General features: G+C 44.2%; 1 protein-coding gene across 6 annotated transcripts in view; it reads left to right on the forward strand.

Annotated features, from left to right (window-relative positions):
* Positions 1-10,213, forward strand: part of LOC143290544 (poly(rC)-binding protein 3-like) — a 201,383-nt gene extending 191,170 nt beyond the window's left edge. For all 6 annotated transcript variants that reach the window (XM_076600083.1, XM_076600084.1, XM_076600082.1 and 3 more), the window contains one exon: positions 9,210-10,213. In XM_076600083.1, the coding sequence (XP_076456198.1) occupies positions 9,210-9,687 (478 nt within the window). In that variant the 3' untranslated portion in view covers positions 9,688-10,213. The remainder of the gene's footprint in view (positions 1-9,209) is intronic.
* The last annotated feature ends 12,777 nt before the right edge of the window (positions 10,214-22,990 follow it).

Here is a 22,990-nt window from a genome sequence, read left to right on the forward strand (position 1 = left end):
ATGGCATTGTGATCAGTGCACATGTTGATTTTAAGGGAGGGCTGTTTATTTCGTGCTCTCCTGTAGAATGCTAGAATGTCTAAACAGTACGACATATATAATTAAACAAAAAACTATAAACCCTAATACGTCTGAAAGTAGTTTACTTTTCTGAGTGTTCATGTTTAAAACTTCAGATGGAAAAGATTTCAACAACAACAACAAAAACAAACGAATATGTCTCAAAAAATACTTTACTTTTCGGAGTGTCTTCGTTTAAAATTTCAGATGGAAAAGACTTTTAAAAAAAGAAAGAAAGAAAAAGAAGAGGAGAAGTATATGGGAAGAAAATACTGATGGAAACAAAAGGTGTATGTCCACTGTGCATCGAGTAGACGTTGACTGTATTTAATGACAGTTCCGGCTGAAGCAAAACCATCTCAGCACTACCACAATCGTTTGTAAATATTCTTCATAGTACATGATTTTTCTTTGGTTCATGATTTAAAGTCGTAAGCCGTAGTCTTCAGTAGTCTTTCCACTGAAGTGATATTAGTTTGGGGTTTTTTTTGTTGTTGTTGTTGTTTTTAATCAGTACGTCATGTCGTTCTGCTTTGTATTTATTGCTTCGTGTCTTTGCACATAGTTTATTTTTATTATTTGAATTTGTTTGGAAGGAACTAAACAAACTGGATCATATTTTATGCACATGTGGCTTTGTACTGAGGTAGTGATATTAGAATGGTTGTGATTTCTATGTGAATTTTACTATATAATGTCTTTGAATAAATGTAAACTGTACTTAATTTTCTTCACGAATTGTATCAGACCAAGATTATTTTGTGAAAGATATGTCATTTGCAAAAAAAAAAAAAAAAAAAAAAAAAGTAATGCTCTCAGCTATTTTCGGTAAGATGTATTTTTCTATGATTTACTGATGGAAAGAAAAGTGTTTCATGAGTATGATGATATTTTCTATTTGTCGTCATTGTTCATATTGTTGCTGTTAGCATTATTATTACTGTTCTTCTTATTATTAGTAGTATTGTCGTTGATTGAAGTAGTGCCATAATTTGTCTCATCGTTGTGGAAGAGAGAGAGGATATGGTTGAGCGTACATAGAGTATCAGTTGTGCTGCTGCTGTTGTTTTTTTAATGACAGCAGAATATATCGAAGAGAATAGGAGTTGTTCGTTTTGTCTGTTCAAGAAGTGAAACGCTATGAGACAGAAATTTTGACATTGTGAGGTTCGATTTCTGGCACTGTCTGCCGTTAGACACAGGTTAACTTGTGCTTTTTGTATCATGTTTTTAGCTCGTCATTTATGACATGCTGAAAATATTTTCGATTGTATTATAGTGTGAATTTGGGAGGTGGCATTTGATATAAATCTAAGTTACTCTTTTGCTCAAACAGCTGAATTGTATACACTTAGTGGTGTTCTTTACGGAGTTCACACAGTCCTTTTTTTCTAATCGGTTTGAGAGAATGGAATAATAAAAATGGAATTTCCGCGTGATGAAATATTTTCGGAAAGGTTGGGAGAGATAACCGGAAAGCTTTCTGAGAAAACGACTTGGCCTTGAACAGAAAGCATGTACAGAAAGAAAATAAGTTTGAGAAGAAGAAGAAAAAAAAAAAAAAAAGTTCGACAATTGGGCTTCTTGACAACGAATCCTGGCGTCAGTTTTACGCAAACTGGCATGCTCTTCGTAACTGATCTGACATGACACTGTCGTTTCTCGTCTCGCGGCACGGAAGGGAAGCTACTCTTTTCTCATTTCCTTGTGACCTTGTTTTGATGGCGTCTTAGGGGTGTGCCCCGCACCGCTCTCTCAGTTTGAAAACGGACTCTCGAAAACATTGATTATCTCGACCGTTAGTTATTCGGACGTTAAAAACCAGAAGACATTTGTGGGTTTGTTTCTAGTTTTCCTTTTATCTAAGACAAAGCGGGAGAGAGAGAGCGAGGTTGGTTGTAGTTAGTCCCCTTTGAAGTAGCGAAAATCGGTGCACTGGTGTTTTCACACACACACACACACACACATACACACACACACTCTCTCTCACACTCACACACACACACACACACACACACACACACACACACAAGCAATAAGAAGAAAAAAAAGGGGGGGAAACGTAGTGTCAAACGCGTGAATCAAGTTGGAATTAGAAATTTTTACAACCCCATTGATGGCCCCTTGAAAACAAAAACAACGCTATCATTTGTATGTGGGATATTTTGATTTTGCCAGTATTTTTTTGTTCTTTTTTTTACCCCAGATTGAAGACATTTAAGAGACTGTGTGAACTCTGTGAAAGTCAGCAAATATATATGTCTATTCTTGTGACTTGCTGCGTGCTAAACTTGGAAATGGTGTGTTTGTGTGTGCGTGTGCCTGCAGTAACGGTCTCCTCTTGAACTGATCAATGGCGTGAGTTTTAACTGTCTGTATGGAATCCTTCTAAATCTTTTCTTCTTTGTGGGTTAAAAGCATGTGTGATTTTTTTTAATATTTTATGGAGGTGGTTAATCGTTAGTTATGGAAAGTAAAGTCATGAGTAGTTGAAGTTTGTCTTAAAGGCCTGAATTACAATGCAGCTGATCTCTGTTCCAAATCTAGAGAGAGTGGATGTGTGTGAGTGTGTGCGCGCAAGTGTTTGTGTGTAAGTACGCGTGCGTGTATGTATGTGCGTGAGTGTGTGTGTGTTTTCATTTCATAAGTGTTTGTGTGTGTATGTGTGCGTGTGTGTGTGTGTTTGTATGCGACACATTATGAAGAATGTTTAGATAAAACGATGCGTTTTGATTTGTAAGCAAGATGCGAGTAGTTCATGATGTGAGTTTCTTGATCAGCTGATCAGTAACAAAGAAAAGTTATCCGCTAAGGAGAAAAATAATACTTCAGTGTATACATTGTTCTGACTCGAATGATTTCAATATTTTAAAGGCATTTGGAACTACTATTTAAAGAGTGTTTTGACAGATGTTGAAAAACAAGGTTTCGTAATATGTATGCAGCGAGTTGTTGGTTTAAAAGACACAAAAGAAAAAGCTGCTGTACAGCAGGAAATAGTAGTTTCTTGTAGTGTGTAACAAAATAATAGATAAATGATTTATAGTTGTTACAGTGGCAAGAGGCACGTTAAGGACCTGTTGGTTCATGGTCTTTAGGACAGGCATCGAGTGAAAAGTATCAGAAGGAAAATGATGTGAGGATTTGTCGAAACACAGTCATTCGTTATTACATCTGAAGATAATATTTGGAAAGTGGTGCAGGTTCAGCGATGAAGTTATTGTGAAGATGCAACTTCTATGAAATGGATGATTTTTTTTTTATACTATCAGTGTGATGATACTGCCAGAGCAATTGCTGTAAAGGAAATACTGTTATATATATATATACCACGAGTGTGATATTACACGCATGATTGTGGGTGACTGACAGTTGTATAACATTGACTGGAAACGTTGCTGTGATTTGTGTTTCCATTGATACAACTTGTTTCTGCTCAATAAACGTTATGATCGGTAGTGCTTGGTATGACCAACCGTGTCGTTATATGAATAGTGATTCGGTGTATTATCGTTTTGTTTTGTTTTATCGCTATATTTCTTGTTAGCTCGTTTTAAAGACAAAAAAAAAGTGATTGGTTCATGCTATCGCTTGCTTTTCATGCAATATTGAAGTTTCGGTTAAAGACTTCAGGATTCATGCAACATGCAAATGTAAACGAATGTAAGCATTTTAACATGTTAATACTGAATGTTTGATGTGTAGAAGTATGAATGTGTATAAAGATTTGATAGTCGCTCGTTTCTATATTCACTTTGAAGAAGGGATTAATTCATTGATTACTGACTAGCTCCCTTGATTTGCAAAACACCACAACGTATTTCTCGAATTATTGTATCTGATAACAAATACAGCTTTGGGTTGTATCTGAACATCATTCATGTTATGTGTGGTCAGTTTCTGTGTTAAATGTTCTTGTTTTTCGTTACATAAGCAAAATCTAATTTACCTCAAGATCATGGAAAAACCAGTTGCGATATTCACAGCTAACATCCGTTATTTTGTTGACGTTTGAAAGTGACTTTGATATCCAAGCACCAATTCTCTCCCCTGTTTGTAGTTGACTTGACAAGACCTCTCCTGGGTGTTGTACTTTGTCGGACAAAGCTGGTCACCTCCCCTTTCAGACACATGTTGTTGATATATCATATTGCCAGTTGTTTATCATGCGTATTATTGACATGTTTCTTCCAGATCTCTAATGTTTTGTTTTGTTTCTTTTTTTCTCTTTCTAGCCTACCTACAGTTGTCTATTATAGATAAGTCATTTTTTTGCATGCACTTTTCGCATGGTTGTTATCTGAAACTGGGAGTGTGCTGATTTTTTTTTTTTTTTTTCTGTTCACACCGTAAACTATTAAAGGAACAAAGAGTGTTGTTGTTTTTTTTTAACAATGATCTACCAATCGACTCGTTTGTGGTGCTTTGCGTGTTGGCTCGTCTCGCTCTTCTGTACATACTCCAGTTTGCAAATCTACTAGTAACTTCTTGCATTTAATTCTTCTGTACATAATAGTTTGTAATCATAGTGAAAGCTCCTGCTTTACGCCCCTTCGTCCGCGCTGCCCTAGGCTTGTCCCCCCTTGTACCCAGCTTATCCAAAGCCAGTGACATAATTATGTATTTCACCATCATTTTGAAAACGTTTATTGCTCAATACATTCTTTGCTCCAGATATTTTTGTTTCTACAAGCGCTACGTTCATCAATGATAATAAGCATAAGGCAGTGGTTTTTGGTATCAACATGTCTGCGGTGTAATTCTGTGTTGTTGGATATAATATATCAAGATGTTTCGTGTCCAAAAAAAAAAAAATTTTTTTTAAATCATTAAATGGGTGTCCAGGCGTAATGTATAATTTTGTCCACATCCTTTCATGGCAAGAGTTCTTTTTCTTTTTTTTAACGGATTGTTGAAAGCAGCGCTCGTGATGATTATCTCCCTTGATGTATGCTCAGTTCCAACGTCACGGCCCATCCATATCAACGTACACGTGTATGCCCGTCTCCCTGAAAATTATAACTGGAATTGCCCTTCCTCTTGGCCTAGATTATCATGATTTTGAATTGTCCTTCCTATTTGCCTAGTGTACGATAACTGGAAATTGCCCTTTCTATTTAGCCTACTTGCTTATCTTATGGCAATAAGAAATAATCTATAGATTTTTTTTTTTTTTTTTTTAAGATTGTGGCTTTCCTGGAAAGTTTGTCATTTTGTTCCAGTCGACACCTAAATGTGACTGTGTTGATAGATTCATTGCTGTCAGTGGTGCTGAACAATAAACGCTTACTGTTCATGATAATCGTCAATCCTGAAGCTTTTTCCAGCAGAATCGAAACCAGCGCAAGCCAGTGTTTGGCTAACTGTGAGAGTAAATCAGAATAGCATCATTTTGATAATGCAAGTATGGCAGCTTAAGAGTATGAGACAGGGTTGTCAGTTTATATGATACTAAAACAGATGGTTATGTTGTATGAAATGGGTTGTTGTTTTTTTTGTTTTTTTCCAAGTGCTTCTGATGTGAAAAAGACGTTTCGTGTGGAATCGGTCTGATGTCCATATTTTTAACGTGTGTGCATATTCGATGGAGACAAATCAAATCTAACGCTGTTTTTATTTAGTATGAGTATTTTGAGTACTTAAGTACAATGACGAGGTATGTGATGACGCCTCTCGCAGATCTGTGTGACATGGACATGAGTGTTTAGATCTGTGTTCTACACTACTGTCTTCCTGTAGTGGGCAGATCTTGGTGGTCGCGAATCTCTGTTTCCGCTTCAGAGGGAATTGCCCTCCGTCATGAAGTTGGATGCTGAGGTATAAGATATATAGAGAGTTGGTATAGAACGTGTTGGATAAAGTTCAAAACAGTATTTATTCTTGTGATTTGTATGTATTTGTTGTGATTTTGTGATAAACTTTCAGGTGATAGTTGTAGAAGGGTTCTTTGTTTTTGTTTTAAGAAGGAATGTAATAGCCAAAAATGTGATTGCTGTTATTTATGGGATGTTATTTGAATCAAACCGACATGATTGGGCGTGGAAGCGACCAGCAGCCAGTTCTGAGCCACATTTTGGGAGAGGGGGTCACATATGGAAATGTTGTATGTGATTCACCGATGATTTTCTTCTTTCTGCTCCTCCTCCTTCTTTTCTCCTCCTCCTCTCATTCTTCCAGCTTTCTTTCTGTCATCAATGATCTCTTTGTTTTATATATATATATATATATATATATATATATATATATATATATATATATATATATATAAATTTGTGTGTGTTTGTGTATTGTGGTTTTCTTTTCTTTTGTACATTGTTTGTAAGTTTTTCCTTGTGGGGGGAGGGGAGGAGGGTTTCCAAGTCTTACGTTTTTCGTGATGTGTACCTGTTACTACAGGACTGACGTGTGGAATATTGTTAGTTTTCTTTCCGTGTTGGATCCGTGATGAACTGCGTGCTAGTAGTGCGAGAGAGAGGAGGGGTTAAGGAGGGGGGCGGGGGGATGTGGAAGGGATGGGAGGAGAGGTGTGTTGGGTGTCTGGTGAAGTGTTTGTCTGTCCAGCTCTGGTCAGTTACGTCTTGTGAGCTGCAGTGCGTCGTCCTGTGACCCCGAAGAAGGAGGGGGGGGGGGGGGGGGTCACTTGTGTGGAGGGTGTCGGGCCACATACATACGTACATACATACATACATACATACATACAGCTCGGGTGGTTTGGTTGAGTGGTGGTTGTGACAAACTGCTACTGCTCTGAAGGTCGCTGCGATGTGCTCAGTGACGTGTGGAGAAAAAAAACAAAACGGAAAAACTGGCCCCACTCGCACACAGCGTGTTGGGGTTTTTTTTGTTGTTGTTGTTGTTTTTTGTTGTTGTTGTTTGTTGTTGTTTTTTAAGGGATTGGAATCCACCCTGTGTTTTACAGCGATTTCTTTCCCATGCATCGTTGTTTAAAACAAAAAAAAGTCAGCTTTCATTCTGCTCTCTCTCTCTCTCTCTCTCTCTCTCTCTCTCTCTCCTGCAAAAATATGTCTTGAATATTTTGTGCAAATTATTGTGTTTATTATAACGGCATTGTGCTTTGTTGACTCGAAGAGTAGAAATGTCTGTTTTATCATATGTGTTTTTGTTTTGTTTTTGTTTTTTTTTCTCCACAGATTTTCCTGTTTTTAATATGAATGATCATTGTTATTATTGCTATTATTATTATTATTATTATTATTATTATAATGATAAAGCACTTTAAAGAGCAATAGTTTTAACTAGAGAGAGAGAGAGAGGGAAAAAAAGCAATATAGTTACGTTACCAGTGATGATGATGATGGTATGATGAGAGAACAGTGATGTGGTTGTTGGTTTGTTTTTTTGTTTTTTGTTGTTTTTTTTTCTTTCTTTCTTTTTTTGTAGCTGTTGAAAGTGAATGGACAACTAAAGACAGATCATGACTTCTCGAGGGCACGACTTCTCAATGCAAAACGTCCACTGCTGTAGGAAACGAGAAACGGAGCGAGAGAGAGAGAGAAAGGAGAGGAAAAAAACAAACAAAAACACCGAACAATTCCCGCCTTGTCAGTGTGGTGGGGGAGACACGGAAAGGGGGGTCACTCTGGTTAAAAAAAAAAAAAATCCCCGCCGCCCATTCTTTTCAAATTCCTCAGATTCTGATTTTTTTTTTTTTTTTTTTTTTTTCGCCTCCATTGCTGGACCGTTTCATTCTGTTTCTATCGACCATCTTTGTGAGAGAAAAATATCATGATAATAAAAACCGATTTGACATACTTCAAGAGATCTCTGTTTTGCATGTAAATATATGTATTTATGCTCTTTGAATATGTATAGACATATGTATATATATCTATATTCTCTGTAGCTTCTCCCCACTTATTACCTTCTGATGGAAACTGTAGTTGTCCTCTTGTTGGTTGTCTTCAGAACCTCTTCCACCACCTTTCCCACGTTTTATTTTATATTTCTGTGTCTTGGAGAGAGAGAGAGGGGGGGGGGGAGAGAAGAAGAAAAAACATCAACAATGTAACACTTGGTCTTGTGGCTGTTCGTGACCGCCCTGCTGCTTTCTGTGTGTCTTAACACCCCTGTCTTGTTCCCCCCCCCCCTCCCCGTCCCCCATCCTTCCTTCCCTCCTTCCTTCCTCCTCCTCTTCCCTGCCTCTTGCTCACCACACCCCCTCCCCCCCCCTCCCATTGTCCTGTGGGTTCTTGTCCTTCTCAGCTCGGCGGGGTGGGGTGGGGGTTGGGGGGGTTGGGCAGTGTCCCGAGTCCTTCACTGGCCGGTACGACACGCCTTCCAACCCCCCCACCCCCACCCCCTGAACCTCCTCCACCACCACCACCACCGTCTTTGGGGGCGGGAGGAGAATGTTGTGGTGGCTGTGGTCGAGTGTTTCCACAAGGCACTGTGCCGGCCAGGAATGCAGGACTCTGATTGGTCCTCTTCTAGAGAGAAACCCCGCCCCCTCCCCGCCCGTTCCCTCGTCATTGGCTATTGTTGACCATTCGCCACTCCCACTTTCGCTCTTGTGTATTGTTCAACTTGTCGGCTTTTTCCTTTGGTGCAGAGGCCTTGGAGCTTTTCGTTCGTTCTTTTTTCTCTTTTTTTTTTCTTTCTTTTTTTTAATTCACTCTGCTGTTGATAACTCCATATTTATTGCTGCACCCTGACACACTTAATTAACTGAGCAGTCCCCCTTCCCCCTCACCCTGCTGTCTCCCACCACCACCACCACCATCACCACGTTCCTTGGTACCACCAGTGCTACACCGCAATTTGCCTCGGCTCATGTCAGCATGATCTGTCTTTGGTTGGACTTTGTTTAACTCCTCCGTGTATATTCATATAGTGATGGAGTTGTGTTGTTTTTTGGGTTTTTTTTTCTTGTTTTTTTTTTTCACACTGGAATTTGTGTTTTTTTGTCTAATACATTTTTATTCCTTTTCTTTCCCTTCCCCTCCCCCCCTTTTTTTTTTCTTTTCCTTTCCCCAACCACCCCTTACCTTCTTCCTTCTCTCCTTCCACCTCCCCACACCCTCCTTCCTTCCCTCCTGGTCTTTTTCTTCTTTCGTTTTTTTTCCCCCCCTCCTTTCTTTCTTTCCTTTTTTTTCTGTCTTCCGCCCGACACCCTTTCCCCCTCGGTTTAGCATGGAGTTGCATAAAGCTCTGACCCTCGTTGACCCGGCCTCGACCCCTCCGGTGACCTCGACCTCGCTGACCACGGTCGTGGGACACCCCCACCACCACCACCACCACCACCACCAGCCCGCCGCTCCTCCCGCTCCTCCTCCTCCCGCCCCCCAAGCCGCTCACCACCCCCACCACGCCCACGCCCACGCCCACCCCGCCCCCATGACCGCAATCCCGCTCCAGCCCCTGACGATGAAGCCGGCTTCGGGGCCCATCACCTACATCAGCGGCTACAGTCCCCTGGGGCTGGTGGAGCCCGTGGCCACCTCGGCGGCGGCGGCGGTGGCGGCGGCAGCTTCCGGGGCCACCCTGACGATGGGCGGCGCCAAGCCGCTGACCACCAAGCTGAGGGTCGGCGTCGGCGTCAGCCCCGCCGGCGTCATGAAGGCGGCGGCGACGGCGGCGGGCGAGCGGCCCAAGTTCGCGCCGTACTAAACTTTTGGCTTGCTTTAACTTTACTTAACTTCCTGTTTCTTTTTTCTTTCTTTTTTTTTGTGGAGATTTCTCTCTTTCTCTGTGTCCATCTCTCTCTGTCTGTCAGTCTCTCTCTCTCCCTCTGTCTCTCTCTCCCTCTGTCTCTCTCTCTTTCTCTCACTCTCTATATATAGTATGTCTATTTGGCTCCCCTCCTCGCTTCATTCATCTCTCCTTGGTGTCTGTGCGTGGTGGGGAAGGGGACAGTGCAGGTGGGAGGTGGTGGTGGTGGTGTGGTTTGTCTTTGTGTGGTTTGTGTGGCTGTCTCGCTCCCCTCCCCTACTCACCAACACCCCCTGCCCCCCCCTATCCCCACCTCCCACCAACCCACCCCCCTCCACCACCACCCTCCCTAGCTGGGTGACACAAGTGTTTAATCGTTCGTTCATTCAGTCAATCAACCCCTACCTACCCCCGCCCCCACCCCCAGCATTAAAAAATGACCGATTCTTGTTGCTTGTAAGAGATGTGTGTCTGATTTCTTTGTGTTTCGGGGTTGTTGTTTCTGGTCTTTTTATTCCTTTTTTTTTTTAAATGTGAAAAGTATATACATCCTATCTGCATCCCTTCCCTCCACCCCCACCCCCACCTCCAGGTCCCCCCCCCCCACCCCCCCCGTCTCCCTATCTCCCATTTTGAGGACCAATTTGTATGTCTAGGTTACTCCGCGTTTCCCATTCCACGAGTGGTTTACCTCCCATTTTGTTAAGACAGGGAGAAAGGTAAGGAAAAGAAATTTCTGGGAGAGGGAGTTTGTGGGGTTTTGGGGTTTTTTTTGTTTTTAATTTTGTGTGTGTGTGGTTTTTGGGGGTTTTTTTTTAAGGGAAGGTATTGAAATGGACGCAGCCACTTAAAAGTGCAGTGGGCTGAGTGAATAAAAAGGTTGAAGATCCCCAATCTAGCCTTCTGTTCGTATACTGTACAGAGCGTTTTTGCCTTCTGCACCCGTCCCTTACCCCCAACCCCCCTCTCCGCCTACTTGCGCACAGCACACGCCCTTTCCTGCGGTGTTGGCAGTGTCAAAATTCCATTGGGTGGAGTGGGCGGGGTACATACCAAGTTCAGTGTGAAACCCGTAACAAGGCCAGCTTGGTTTTAGTGTTTTCTGCGTGTTTAAATTTAAACAAGGGTGAGAGCGCGTTGGGTGACGTTGAAGTATTTTGCTAGCTGTACGATTGGTGTTTTTGTTGTTGTTGTTTTTAGGTTTTTTTCTCCAGAAGGGAGACAGCTCGAGTGGTCCACAGGATACCACCACGGCGCGCACATCAGAAGAAAAGGGGGGAAAATCATAAAGACCCGTTCTATAATTGCGTTTTCTCTGTCCGTGTTCAGGCAAACTGCCCATTTCCTGATTATCATTTCATGAGAGTCGGGTATTTTAGTTTCGCACTTGCAGGCAGTCTTGACCTTGGCCGTTCGACTTGTCCACACAAGGTCACAGCTTCGTCTTGCTCGAAGAAAACTTCACTCAGCTTAAAACAAAAATTTATAATAAATTTTGGAAAATTATAAAAAAAATAAATAAATAAATAAATAAAAAATCTCTTAAGTTGTGTTGATATTTATGATTTACCCATTGAGGTTTTGAGTAGAGAAATTGTGGAAAACAAAACTCAAGGAACAGACCACACAACTTCATTCAGCGAAAGGCTTGAAGAGATTTAACTGATGGGTTTCCCAGCGAGAGAAAAGTTATGATTTTACATCAATATCCGGTAATGAAATGGCAAGGGTTTGGTTTTTGAAACGGCTCTGGATACACAAACAAAAGTTGATCGCCAATTCCTTTTTAAAATGAACTGACCAGTTAAATGAAATTACGCCAGAGATATTGAGACAGACTTCGTTTATCTGCAGTGCTGTCAGCAGTTCTACTTAGCTTCTTTCTGTTTTTTCTCTCTCTTTTTTTTCTTTCTTTTTTTCTATCGCCGTCTACACACTCACCTGTTATACGCAGTCTCCACTCTTTGAAGGGGGTCGATGAAGGTCTTACATCAGGACTCAGTATTGAGCACTGTATCTTTTTCACTTGTTCATACTTCGGGAGAGGTGAGTTCACTGTTGACTCTCTCTCTCTCTGCCCTTTGTATGGCATACTTTTTAGTCAAACAATGACACTTTCATACGATCTTTCTGCCCTTTGTATTGCTTACTTTCAGGCACACAAGCACACTTTCGTACGATGTCCCATTGTATGGCATACTTTTAGTCAAACAATGACATTTTCATACGAGCTTTCTGCCCTTTGTATGGCATACTTTTAGTCACACAAGCACACTTTCATACGATGTCCCTTTGTATGGCATACTTTTAGTCACACAAGGACACTTTAATACGATGTTTTCACATCCTCTGGTGAGACATTGCAGATTGGTCAACGACAGAGGGTATGTCGCCGTGAGGTTGAGACAGACTTGTTTGGTTATCCTTGCCAGCAATAAACTGCTGTTCGGTTTTTAACCCATTCTACTTTGAGGAGTTAGTAGATTCGGAAGGCTTCCATGTCATAGTAATGCGAGAGAGAGAAGAAGAAGAGAAAAAAAAACACGCAAAAAGAACTGTTTTTCCTACAAATTGCGCGTGGACATCCGGAAATATTGTTGAAGTTAGTTCCCTTCCTTTGCGGTTTATGCATATGCAGGAACGTGAAACCCGTTTTAATGCTACGGATTTTAACGCTCGGGTGCTGAGCTCAGTGAGTATAAGGACCGATTATTGCTTCAGTAACTAGTTGGTACGTTCTTGCCGTCGGAAACTTTTTTTTTTTTTTTTTTTTTTAACAGAACTTTCTGAAGCCCCGGCATGACCGTGACCGTTAGCTGGCCTTCAAGTAGCATGTACGTAATCCGCAGCAAGATGATTCCAGAATGAAGAATAGCGTGATAGAGAACAGGTTCAGCTACGCTGCTGTTGTGTAGAATGTCGAAGTTTACCCTTTTTTTTCAGAATAGTGGATAGTTGGTTGTAAGCATCGTTGGTTGTGACATCTGGAAACCCTTGTTACCTTTTGATAATGCAGTTCCGCCAACAAGAATTGTTTATTCCCCAGAAGTCGAGATATCGCCAGTCGATGGCTTTCCATAGTAATCGGGTGAGAACACAACAGTCAGCGTTTCGGACACACAGAATGATGAGATGGAGGAAACGCAGTCAGTCTTGCCCTCAGACTGGTAGAAAACAAAGGCTGTCAGATTGGGGATGTTCGGTTTGTTCAAAATTCTCAGTCAGCAGTGCTATTTACTGTGTTTGGATATCATAGTGCTCTTACTTTAGGTTGTGAGGAAAAGGGGGGGGGGGAGATATCTTGTTCCATAAAAAGAAAGGAACGTATTTTTCTACTCATTTTCTTGTTGGTCTCAGTGTGTACATACAACTTAACAAAACCACACGAAGTTGTCTGCCTTCACTGTGTCCCCAGAACGGCTTCTGGCAGTTGAGGGTTATGGTGAGGGTGATGAACCTGAAACTGGCTTCATAAAAGTGTTTCTTTTGTTTCCCCCTGATGTCCAAAAAGCAGCTTTGTGTCCCATTGATATGTTTGCTAAGTGTTTCCAGGGAAAAGGAGGCGAGGTGGGGGTGGGGGGGTGCGGGAGGGTTATATCGGTATCGTGTTTTGGTGAAGGCAGACAGGTTCTTGTGGGAGAGGCAGTGATCAAGGTGCCCAGTGCTGACACAGCTTCAGGGGCCTGTGGGACTGACCACCAGGGCACACCCTGGCTGTGTGCTGACGTTGTATTGTCCGGCCGTGGCGTGCCGTCGCCGCGCGGTCACTGGCTGCAGTGTTCAGTGGACCTTGCAGCCCTCTGAAGTTGCCTCAGCACGCCTGTCCCTAACCCCTTTACGGGCACATTCATATCTGGTCGTATTTCTTGATTGTTCCCCTTGTTCTGATTGTCTTTTTCTATATTTCCTCGTCACTAGTTTTAACACTTGGTGTTTTTTTTTGTCTGTATTCCCTGTTATATGTATAGACTTGTATCATTGAATGGTGTTGTCTGTTGACTAACAGACGAAGCTAACACTTAACTGGAGTCTTGTGAGACCAATAGGCTGCACCTGGTCACACCTGTTGTTGTCACCTGTGCTTGTCAATGATGGCGGGGAGTGTGTGCTTGTGGCTGTGCGTTTGGCGAGTGGCATGGAAGCGACACTGCTTGTACCATGCATGTACCGTTTACAAGAGACCTAAACCTGTGCAGCATTTTCCGTGTATCGTGTGTGGGTGAAACCGCTTGTGTGGGGTGGGGGAGGGAAGGGGGGGTAGGGTTGTCACGTGGGGTCGCTGAGTGGACGCTGATATCTTCAAGTCCTGGTTTTTTCCGTTGGCTGCTGTTGATTTCGTAAATTTCTTTTCCTTTGGCCTGTAAGTCGTCATTCATAAGCAGTGGAAACTCACTGGCTGTTCTTCAACGTGAGAACGTTGCCCCAAACCCCGTACCTTCCTTACTGTTCACACTCGGATAACGTTTTGGGGGAAATGGCTCATTTTCTCCTTAAATGGAGGAAGACAGAAAATGTATGTTGGAGACAGTGCTGCCTTTGCTCTTTTTTTTTCTTTTTTCTTTTTTTTAATAGATCCAAGCCTGTTCTTGACCAATGGAAATTGTCCTTTCCCTGCCCCTGCCCCCTTTTCCATTAGAGCCCCCTCTTTGTTTGTCAGCAAATCCTCAGGTTTGCAAAAAAAAAAATCGCCAAATGTGTTGCCAAAATCGTCTAGTGGGAGGGGGCAGACATATACTCCCATAACCGTGCAATAGTCCTTTGCTCGTGAGTGTAGCGTTCCCCGACCTAGTCCCGAAGAGAGGGGAACTTACTCTCGTGTCGTAAAGGGGTGCAGGACGTAGTACAAATTGCAGTGTGGAATTTAATCGATAATCATGTACATAAATTCATTACGTATTTAGTACTTGTGGTGTTCTTTTTTTTTTTTTCAGAATGATAATGATGGAAACTGTTTTTCATGATTGCGCCAATTTCGACCATTATTTTTTTCTCACTTTATTACACTTATCATACAGACAGCATTTGTGACCGTGACGTTATTTGTCCGTGTTTGTTGATTACACACCTAGATGTAGCTTGTGTTGAAGATAACTTTTTGGTATGGCGTTTTGTGGTATTGTTCGTTAGAGGGGGTGGAAAAGTACAGAAGAGAGGAACCCGAGTGTTGCCAAACTATACCGCCTGTACTGCTGAAATCCAACGTTGGGAGGTGATGTCGAGTTACTGAAGGACAACGTTGGGAGGTGATGTCGAGTTACTGAAGGACAACGTTGGGAGGTGACGTCGAGTAGTAGTGTACTGAAGGACAACGTTGGGAGGTGACGTCGAGTAGTGTACTGAAGGACAACGTTGGGAGGTGACGTCGAGTAGTGTACTGAAGGACAACGTTGGGAGGTGACGTCGAGTAGTGTACTGAAGAACAACGTTGGGAGGTGACGTCGAGTAGTGTACTGAAGGACAACGTTGGGAGGTGACGTCGAGTAGTGTACTGAAGGACAACGTTGGGAGGAGACGTCGAGTAGTGTACTGAAGGACAACGTTGGGAGGTGACGTCGAGTAGTGTACTGAAGGACAACGTTGGGAGGTAATGTCGAGTAGTGTACTGAAGGACAACGTTGGGAGGTGACGTCGAGTAGTAGTGTACTGAAGGACAACGTTGGGAGGTGACGTCGAGTAGTGTACTGAAGGCCAACGTTGGGAGGTGACGTCGAGTAGTGTACTGAAGGACAACGTTGGGAGGTGACGTCGAGTAGTGTACTGAAGGACAACGTTGGGAGGTGACGTCGAGTAGTGTACTGAAGGACAACGTTGGGAGGTGACGTCGAGTTACTGAAGGACAATCTTTGGGAGGTGACGTCGAGTAGTGTACTGAAGGACAACGTTGGGAGGTGACGTCGAGTAGTAGTGTACTGAAGGACAACGTTGGGAGGTGACGTCGAGTAGTGTACTGAAGGACAACGTTGGGAGGTGGCGTCGAGTAGTGTACTGAAGGCCAACGTTGGGAGGTGACGTCGAGTAGTGTACTGAAGGACAACGTTGGGAGGTGGCGTCGAGTAGTGTACTGAAGGACAACGTTGGGAGGTGACGTCGAGTTACTAAAGGACAATCTTTGGGAGGTGATGTCGAGTTACTGAAGGATAACGTTGGGAGGTGACGTCGGATAGTAGTGTACTGAAGGACAACGTTGGGAGGTGATGTCGAGTTACTAGAGGACAATCTTTGGGAGGTGCTGTCGAGTTACTGAAGGACAATCTTTGGAGGTGTCGAGTTGTTGAAGGAGGAGGACGAAATGTGAGCACCACGTGTAGTGCAGTGTGTCGTCGTCTTCATTCGTGCGACTCCCGCGTTTACTCAGATACACGCATGGGCTTTTACGTGTACAACCTTTTTTTAACCCGGCCGTCATACTCCGTTTTCGGGGGATGAAGAGTTCGGGGGGTGGTAGGGGGTGCATGTCGGGTATGTTCTTGTTTCCATAACCCACCGAACGCTTACATGGATTACGCGATCTTTTACATGGGTATTAAATCTTCAGCATGCGTATATACACACGAAGGAGGTTCAGGCACTTGTCTGCACATCAAGTTGACCTTGGAAATCGGAAGAAAAAAAAAAATCTCCGCCCTTAACCCACCAGGCGCCCTGACCGGAATTCGAACCCGGGTCCCTTCAGATTTGAAAGTCCAACGCTTTAAACCACTTAACTGTTGCGCCCGTCACAGTGTATGTGCCGTCACTGTAGTCCTCCCATCTGGAACTAGCGGTGAAGGTGAAGGAAAGTGGCCCCCCCCCCACTGTCTCTCAGGCCGGCTTTCCGCTGGCTGCTGTGTGGTGTGTGTGGAGGAGGCTGCGCAGAGGTATGAACGCCCCCCTCCCCCATCCCCCTTCTCCACCTGTTGTCTCCAGTGTCTTGTTGTTTTCCGTGTTGTGAACTAGCTCACAGTCTTGCCTCACACCCCCAGTCCTTACCCCCCCTCGCCCCACCCCCACCCCAAAGTTTTTAACTGACATGTATACGAACTCACGTTGCTAAGTTACCGTCTGTATTTTTCCATCCGTGGAAAGGAGGAATCGCTGTGTTGTTGTTATAAGACTGGTCACAAAAAGCCGTGCAATGTAGGTAGAAAGGTGTCCTGTGTAAGGTCAGTATTGAAACTTGTGTAGTTTTGAGGCAACTGGTGTTCCAAGCTTGGCTACTATGGCCAGCTGATCTTTTTCCCTGAGATCACTGCCATGGTCAGTCTGTGCCCTCCTTCTGCCGATTGAAATTGGAATTGATTAAAGTATCCACCGGCCTTGGCTGGTCCCTTTCTGAGGTTGCCAGGCATTCGGTTCGGTTTTGTGTATGGCGGCACGTTTCAGTCAAATGTTCATTACAGTAAAAAGAAATTTAAGGCGGTTGGTGGGAGGGACCGACTATTCCCGACATCGGAAAGCATTTAATATCCACGTCAGGAATTAGACTGGACCGTAATGTCTGCTTAGTATGGCAGCACTTGATCATCAGGTTGTGGTGTTTTGATTCTATTTCATGTTCACATGGGCATAATGAATTTGCGCAATATTGGACACTTGCAATAATGTTGTTGTTGGTTTGTTTGTATTGTTGGGTTGTTTTTTTTCCAATCTGTGTAGTTTTTGTCTTTATCTCTCGTTTTTTTCATCCCAGAGTAATTGAAAGTTGTGATTATCCTGCTGTGCCAGATGTCCTGATGGAAACAGATTATTGTTCTCGATTTATGCTTTTGGTGAGGGTAGGTATATTGTTTGTTTGATTGTGTCTATGTGGATGCCTGTATGTGTAATGATGACTTGACAGTATAACAGTCAAACAAGTATTAACTCCTTTTTTCGTTTTGCTCATAAATATTGCCCCACATTATAAAGGCGGGTTATTCATACTCTTTCTCACACACGCACGCACGCACATACGTACACACACACTAGCAAGCTGACCACTGTCCCCATGAGTGACCAGACAGAAGATATGGGTGTCCTGACAGGTGTGACTGACCACACAGAAGGGATATGGGTGTCCTGACAGGTGTGACTGACCACACAGAAGGGATATGGGTGTCCTGACAGGTGTGGCTGACCACACAGAAGGGATATGGGTGTCCTGACAGGTGTGATTGACCAAACAGAAGGGATATGGGTGTCCTGACAGGTGTGACTGACCAGACAGAAGGGATATGGGTGTCCTGACAGGTGTGACTGACCAGACAGAAGGGAAATGGGTGTCCTGACAGGTGTGACTGACCACACAGAAGGGATATGGGTGTCCTGACAGGTGTGACTGACCACAAAGAAGAGACGTGGGTGTACTGACCACACAGAAGGGACATGGGTGTCCTGACAGGTGTGGCTGACCACACAGAAGGGAAATGGGTGTCCTGACAGGTGTGGTTGACCACACAGAAGGGACATGGGTGTCCTGACAGGTGTGGCTGACCACACAGAAGGGAAATGGTTGTCCTGACAGGTGTGACTGACCACACAGAAGGGATATGGGTGTCCTGACAGGTGTGACTGACCAAACAGAAGGGAAATGGGTGTCCTGACAGGCATTACTGACCAAACAGAAGGGAAATGGGTGTCCTGACAGGTGTGGCTGACCACACAGAAGGGATAAGGTTGTCCTGACAGGTGTGGCTGACCACACAGAAGGGAAATGGGTGTCCTGACAGGTGTGGCTGACCACACAGAAGGGATATGGGTGTCCTGACAGGTGTGGCTGACCACACAGAAGGGATATGGGTGTCCTGACAGGTGTGACTGACCACACAGAAGGGAAATGGGTGTCCTGACAGGTGTGGTTGACCACAAAGAAGGGACATGGGTGTCCTGACAGGTGTGACTGACCAAACAGAAGGGATATGGGTGTCCTGACAGGTGTGACTGACCACACAGAAGGGACATGGGTGTCCTGACAGGTGTGGTTGACCAGACAGAAGGGAAATGGGTGTCCTGACAGGTGTGGCTGACCACACAGAAGGGACATGGGTGTCCTGACAGGTGTGGTTGGCCAGACAGAAGGGACATGGGTGTCCTGACAGGTGTGGTTGACCAAACAGAAGGGAAATGGGTGTCCTGACAGGTGTATCTGACCACAGAAGGGATATGGGTGTCCTGACAGGTGTGGCTGACCAAACAGAAGGGAAATGGGTGTCCTGACAGGTGTGGCTGACCAGACAGAAGGGACATGGGTGGCCTGACAGGTGTGACTGACCAAACAGAAGGGAAATGGGTGTCCTGACAGGTGTGGCTGACCAGACAGAAGGGATATGGGTGTCCTGACAGGTGTGGTTGGCCAGACAGAAGGGATATGGGTGTCCTGACAGGTGTGACTGACCAGACAGAAGGGATATGGGTGTCCTGACAGGTGTGGCTGACCACACAGAAGGGATATGGGTGTCCTGACAGGTGTATCTGACCAGACAGAAGGGATATGGGTGTCCTGACAGGTGTGACTGACCACACAGAAGGGACATGGGTGTCCTGACAGGTGTGACTGACCAGACAGAAGGGACATGGGTGTCCTGACAGGTGTGACTGACCAAACAGAAGGGAAATGGGTGTCCTGACAGGTGTGACTGACCAAACAGAAGGGAAATGGGTGTCCTGACAGGTGTGGCTGACCACACAGAAGGGAAATGGGTGTCCTGACAGGTGTGGCTGACCACACAGAAGGGAAATGGGTGTCCTGACAGGTGTGGCTGACCAGACAGAAGGGATATGGGTGTCCTGACAGGTGTGACTGACCACACAGAAGGGAAATGGGTGTCCTGACAGGTGTGACTGACCAAACAGAAGGGAATGGGTGTCCTGACAGGTGTGGTTGACCAGACAGAAGGGATATGGGTGTCCTGACAGGTGTGGTTGACCAGACAGAAGGGATATGGGTGTCCTGACAGGTGTGGCTGACCACACAGAAGGGATATGGGTGTCCTGACAGGTGTATCTGACCAGACAGAAGGGATATGGGTGTCCTGACAGGTGTGACTGACCACACAGAAGGGACATGGGTGTCCTGACAGGTGTGACTGACCAGACAGAAGGGATATGGGTGTCCTGAAAGGTGTGACTGACCAGACAGAAGGGACATGGGTGTCCTGACAGGTGTGACTGACCAGACAGAAGGGACATGGGTGTCCTGACAGGTGTGACTGACCAAACAGAAGGGAAATGGGTGTCCTGACAGGTGTGACTGACCAAACAGAAGGGAAATGGGTGTCCTGACAGGTGTGACTGACCACACAGAAGGGAAATGGGTGTCCTGACAGGTGTGACTGACCACACAGAAGGGATATGGGTGTCCTGACAGGTGTGACTGACCACACAGAAGGGACATGGGTGTCCTGACAGGTGTGACTGACCACACAGAAGGGACATGGGTGTCCTGACAGGTGTGGCCAAGAAAAACACAGTGGCAGCAAAGCTAGCGTCAGCAGCCTAGAAGGTCTTTTCTCCCTCCCTGTTTCCATACCCACAGACTCGCTGTATTCTTTCCAGAGGTTTGAGAGAGAAGAACATTTTCAATATGGTGTGACATAACACTACTAGCATTAATGTTTCATAATCTTGTGACTTTGAGTTCTCTTTTTTTTTCTTTTTGTATTGATTAATGTCTTCTTAATGTGCTTTATTTGTACAAATTCATCTTACGCGCATTAAAAAAACCCAAAAAAAAACAGCCATGGGTATACATATATCATAATATGAGCGGTCTAGACCAGTTTTCCGTCATCTGGTAAGAGTTGGCATCATGTTCGTCTTTGTATCATCATTTGTTTTAAAGACCTTGACATTTTGTAAATAGCGTAAGGAAGGGTCCTCGTACTGACAGAAATCCTGTTTCATTGTTAACGTTGTTGACCGGGGTGCACGTGTATTTTCTAAAAAAAAAAAAAAAAAAAAAAAAAAAAAGTCCTCTGGTTCAGATAAAAAGTGGGGAGTCGATGCTTGTGTTGTGAGTGTTGTTTCCCAGTCTCTGGGCCTGTTAACAGCGCCCTGTCTGAACTGTGAACTGATGGACCTTCTCTGTGTACAGCACCCACCCCCCAAGCCCCCCAACCCCCCTCTGAAGACACCCCCCTCCCCCAAGTTTAACTACCCAAGGTTGTGAAGAGAGTGCATTATTTTTGGGGCTGTATTGCTTTATGCTGGACCGCTCACTCACAGTGACACAAGAGTGGGTGGGTGTTTATTTTCGACTTGGAACTATTTACTTTCTGAGTGTCTTTATTTATTTATTTATTGTTTTCTTTTCTATTTGTTTTTGTTGTTGTTGTTTTTTTTAATTCTGCCGATTGCTCCGCCTTGACTTGCGCCTTGGTTTTTTCTTTCCAGTGTTGTGAATGACCTGACCTTTAAAGTGGGTCAGAGGGCAGAGCGCTCGTGCCTTCCGTGTTCCGTGTGTTGCCGAGTTGAACGTGCAGGTGTAGGTTGAGAAAAAGGACGACGTTTTAGAAGAATCATCCACTTCATGGAGCAAGGGGGGGTGGGGGTGGTCCTTGATATTAATATTGCTTGACTTTCCCAGAGGAGTAGTGTGTGATACATTTGCTTGAATTTCCGTTGGAAGTAGTGAAAGGGACAACGTTTTAGAAGTGTCGTCGTGCACTTGATGGAGGGAGGGAGTCTTTGATACTTCCAGTTGAATAAGAGAGAAGTCGTGAAGGTGTGTGTCCCATGCACTGGGCGGTGGGCGGGTGGGAGAGGATGTGGTGTGGGTGGCGGTAGAGTACAGCCCTGTCGCGTTGTTTGCATTTTGGTGGGGGATTTGTTTTTTTGTTTTTGGGGTGTTTATGTGAAATGGACGCGTGTACCAGTAACTTCCGTCATTAAAAAAGTAATGATTCCCCCGATTGTGGACGTCCAGTCCAGTGCCACACACACACACACACACACACACAAGCTGGCGGAAGTGACGTGGCAAACATCGATCGGTAATGCGCAGCAACACACGGGACTCTGGAAGCCGAGACGCTTCCTACCCCTCGTCCTGTTCTTCCTCTACTACTTCTTCTTCTTCTTCTTCTTCCTGAACACTGTGGGCAGTTACCTACTGCCTCGTGAGGTGCTGTTCTGTGCGGTCCGAAGGCCGCTGCTCAGTCAGTGCTGATTTTTTTTTTTTTTTTTTTTTTTTTAAATAATTTCTCCGAGTCTTTTGACATAACGTGTGTGTGTCTGTGTGTGTGCACGCACGCGTGTTTGTGTGCGTGTATGTATGTCATCCAAACAAACTGCTTGAGGACTTGGTCAATCAGCTGACTCCCATTTTGCGTGAAGGACGATTGATCGTTTTCTTTTTTTTTGGGGGGGGGGGTGAGGGGGGGTTATCTGTTTCTTCATCGTAAAGGAATTTGAATGTTTTGTTAAAATCCCCCCCCCCCCCATCCTACCCACCCATCCTCCTCAACAGATTTTGGGGAGGTAGTGGAAGAACGCATTATTTGAACCCTACCAGTTTTCAGTTTGCCAAATGGTTACAGAGTTTATGATGAATAATTTATTATAATTATAGACTGTTCATGGCTATGGTGGTTCGGTTGCCCTTATTTATATATGACTACATATATATATATATATTCGCGGGTATTTCATGTTGTACTTAGTCAATTGAGTGGGTGCTTCATGTTGTACTTAGTCACTGAGATAGTATTTCTGTGTGTGTGTGTGTTGTGTGTGGAGGGGAAAGCTGAAACAGGTCAGTCTTTTTGTGTTATTTCAAGTTTCGTTCTTCCTCCTCCTCCCCCCCCCCCCCCCCCCCCACCAACCTCATAGAAAGTTTAGTCCCTGCACTCCTCTTCCCCTTCCTTGCCATGCGTCTGCCCTGGCATTCCCTCTGTTGTATGGGATCTTCCAAATGTCAAAAGTAATGTTTCGGCTTCGGTTCTTTCCCCTCCCTTCCTTCCTTCCTTCCGTTATGCTCCGTTCTTTTGAACGAGTCCGTGGCACACCTCCATTTTTGCTAAACGATTCCTGTTTTTGTCTTCTTCTTCTTTTTTTTTTTAAGTAAGAGTTTTGTTCTGAGAGGTTGGAATACGCTCGAGTTTTAAAATACACGAACTTTTTCTCCGACTATAGCTCTCTTTTGAACAGAGAATTCTTCCTCCTCGCGTGATCGATCGACTCAAACAGGAGTTAAACCGATGAAAGAAAAAAAACCATTAATCTTAAGTTTCTATTTCGATATGCTTTGGGTTTGTTCTTTTGGAGGGTTTTTTTCAGTTCTTGACCGAAAACTGGACCAGTTGTA

Source organism: Babylonia areolata, chromosome 15, assembly GCF_041734735.1.
Source record: "Babylonia areolata isolate BAREFJ2019XMU chromosome 15, ASM4173473v1, whole genome shotgun sequence".
In the NCBI taxonomy this organism is placed as follows: Eukaryota; Metazoa; Mollusca; class Gastropoda; order Neogastropoda; family Buccinidae; genus Babylonia; species Babylonia areolata.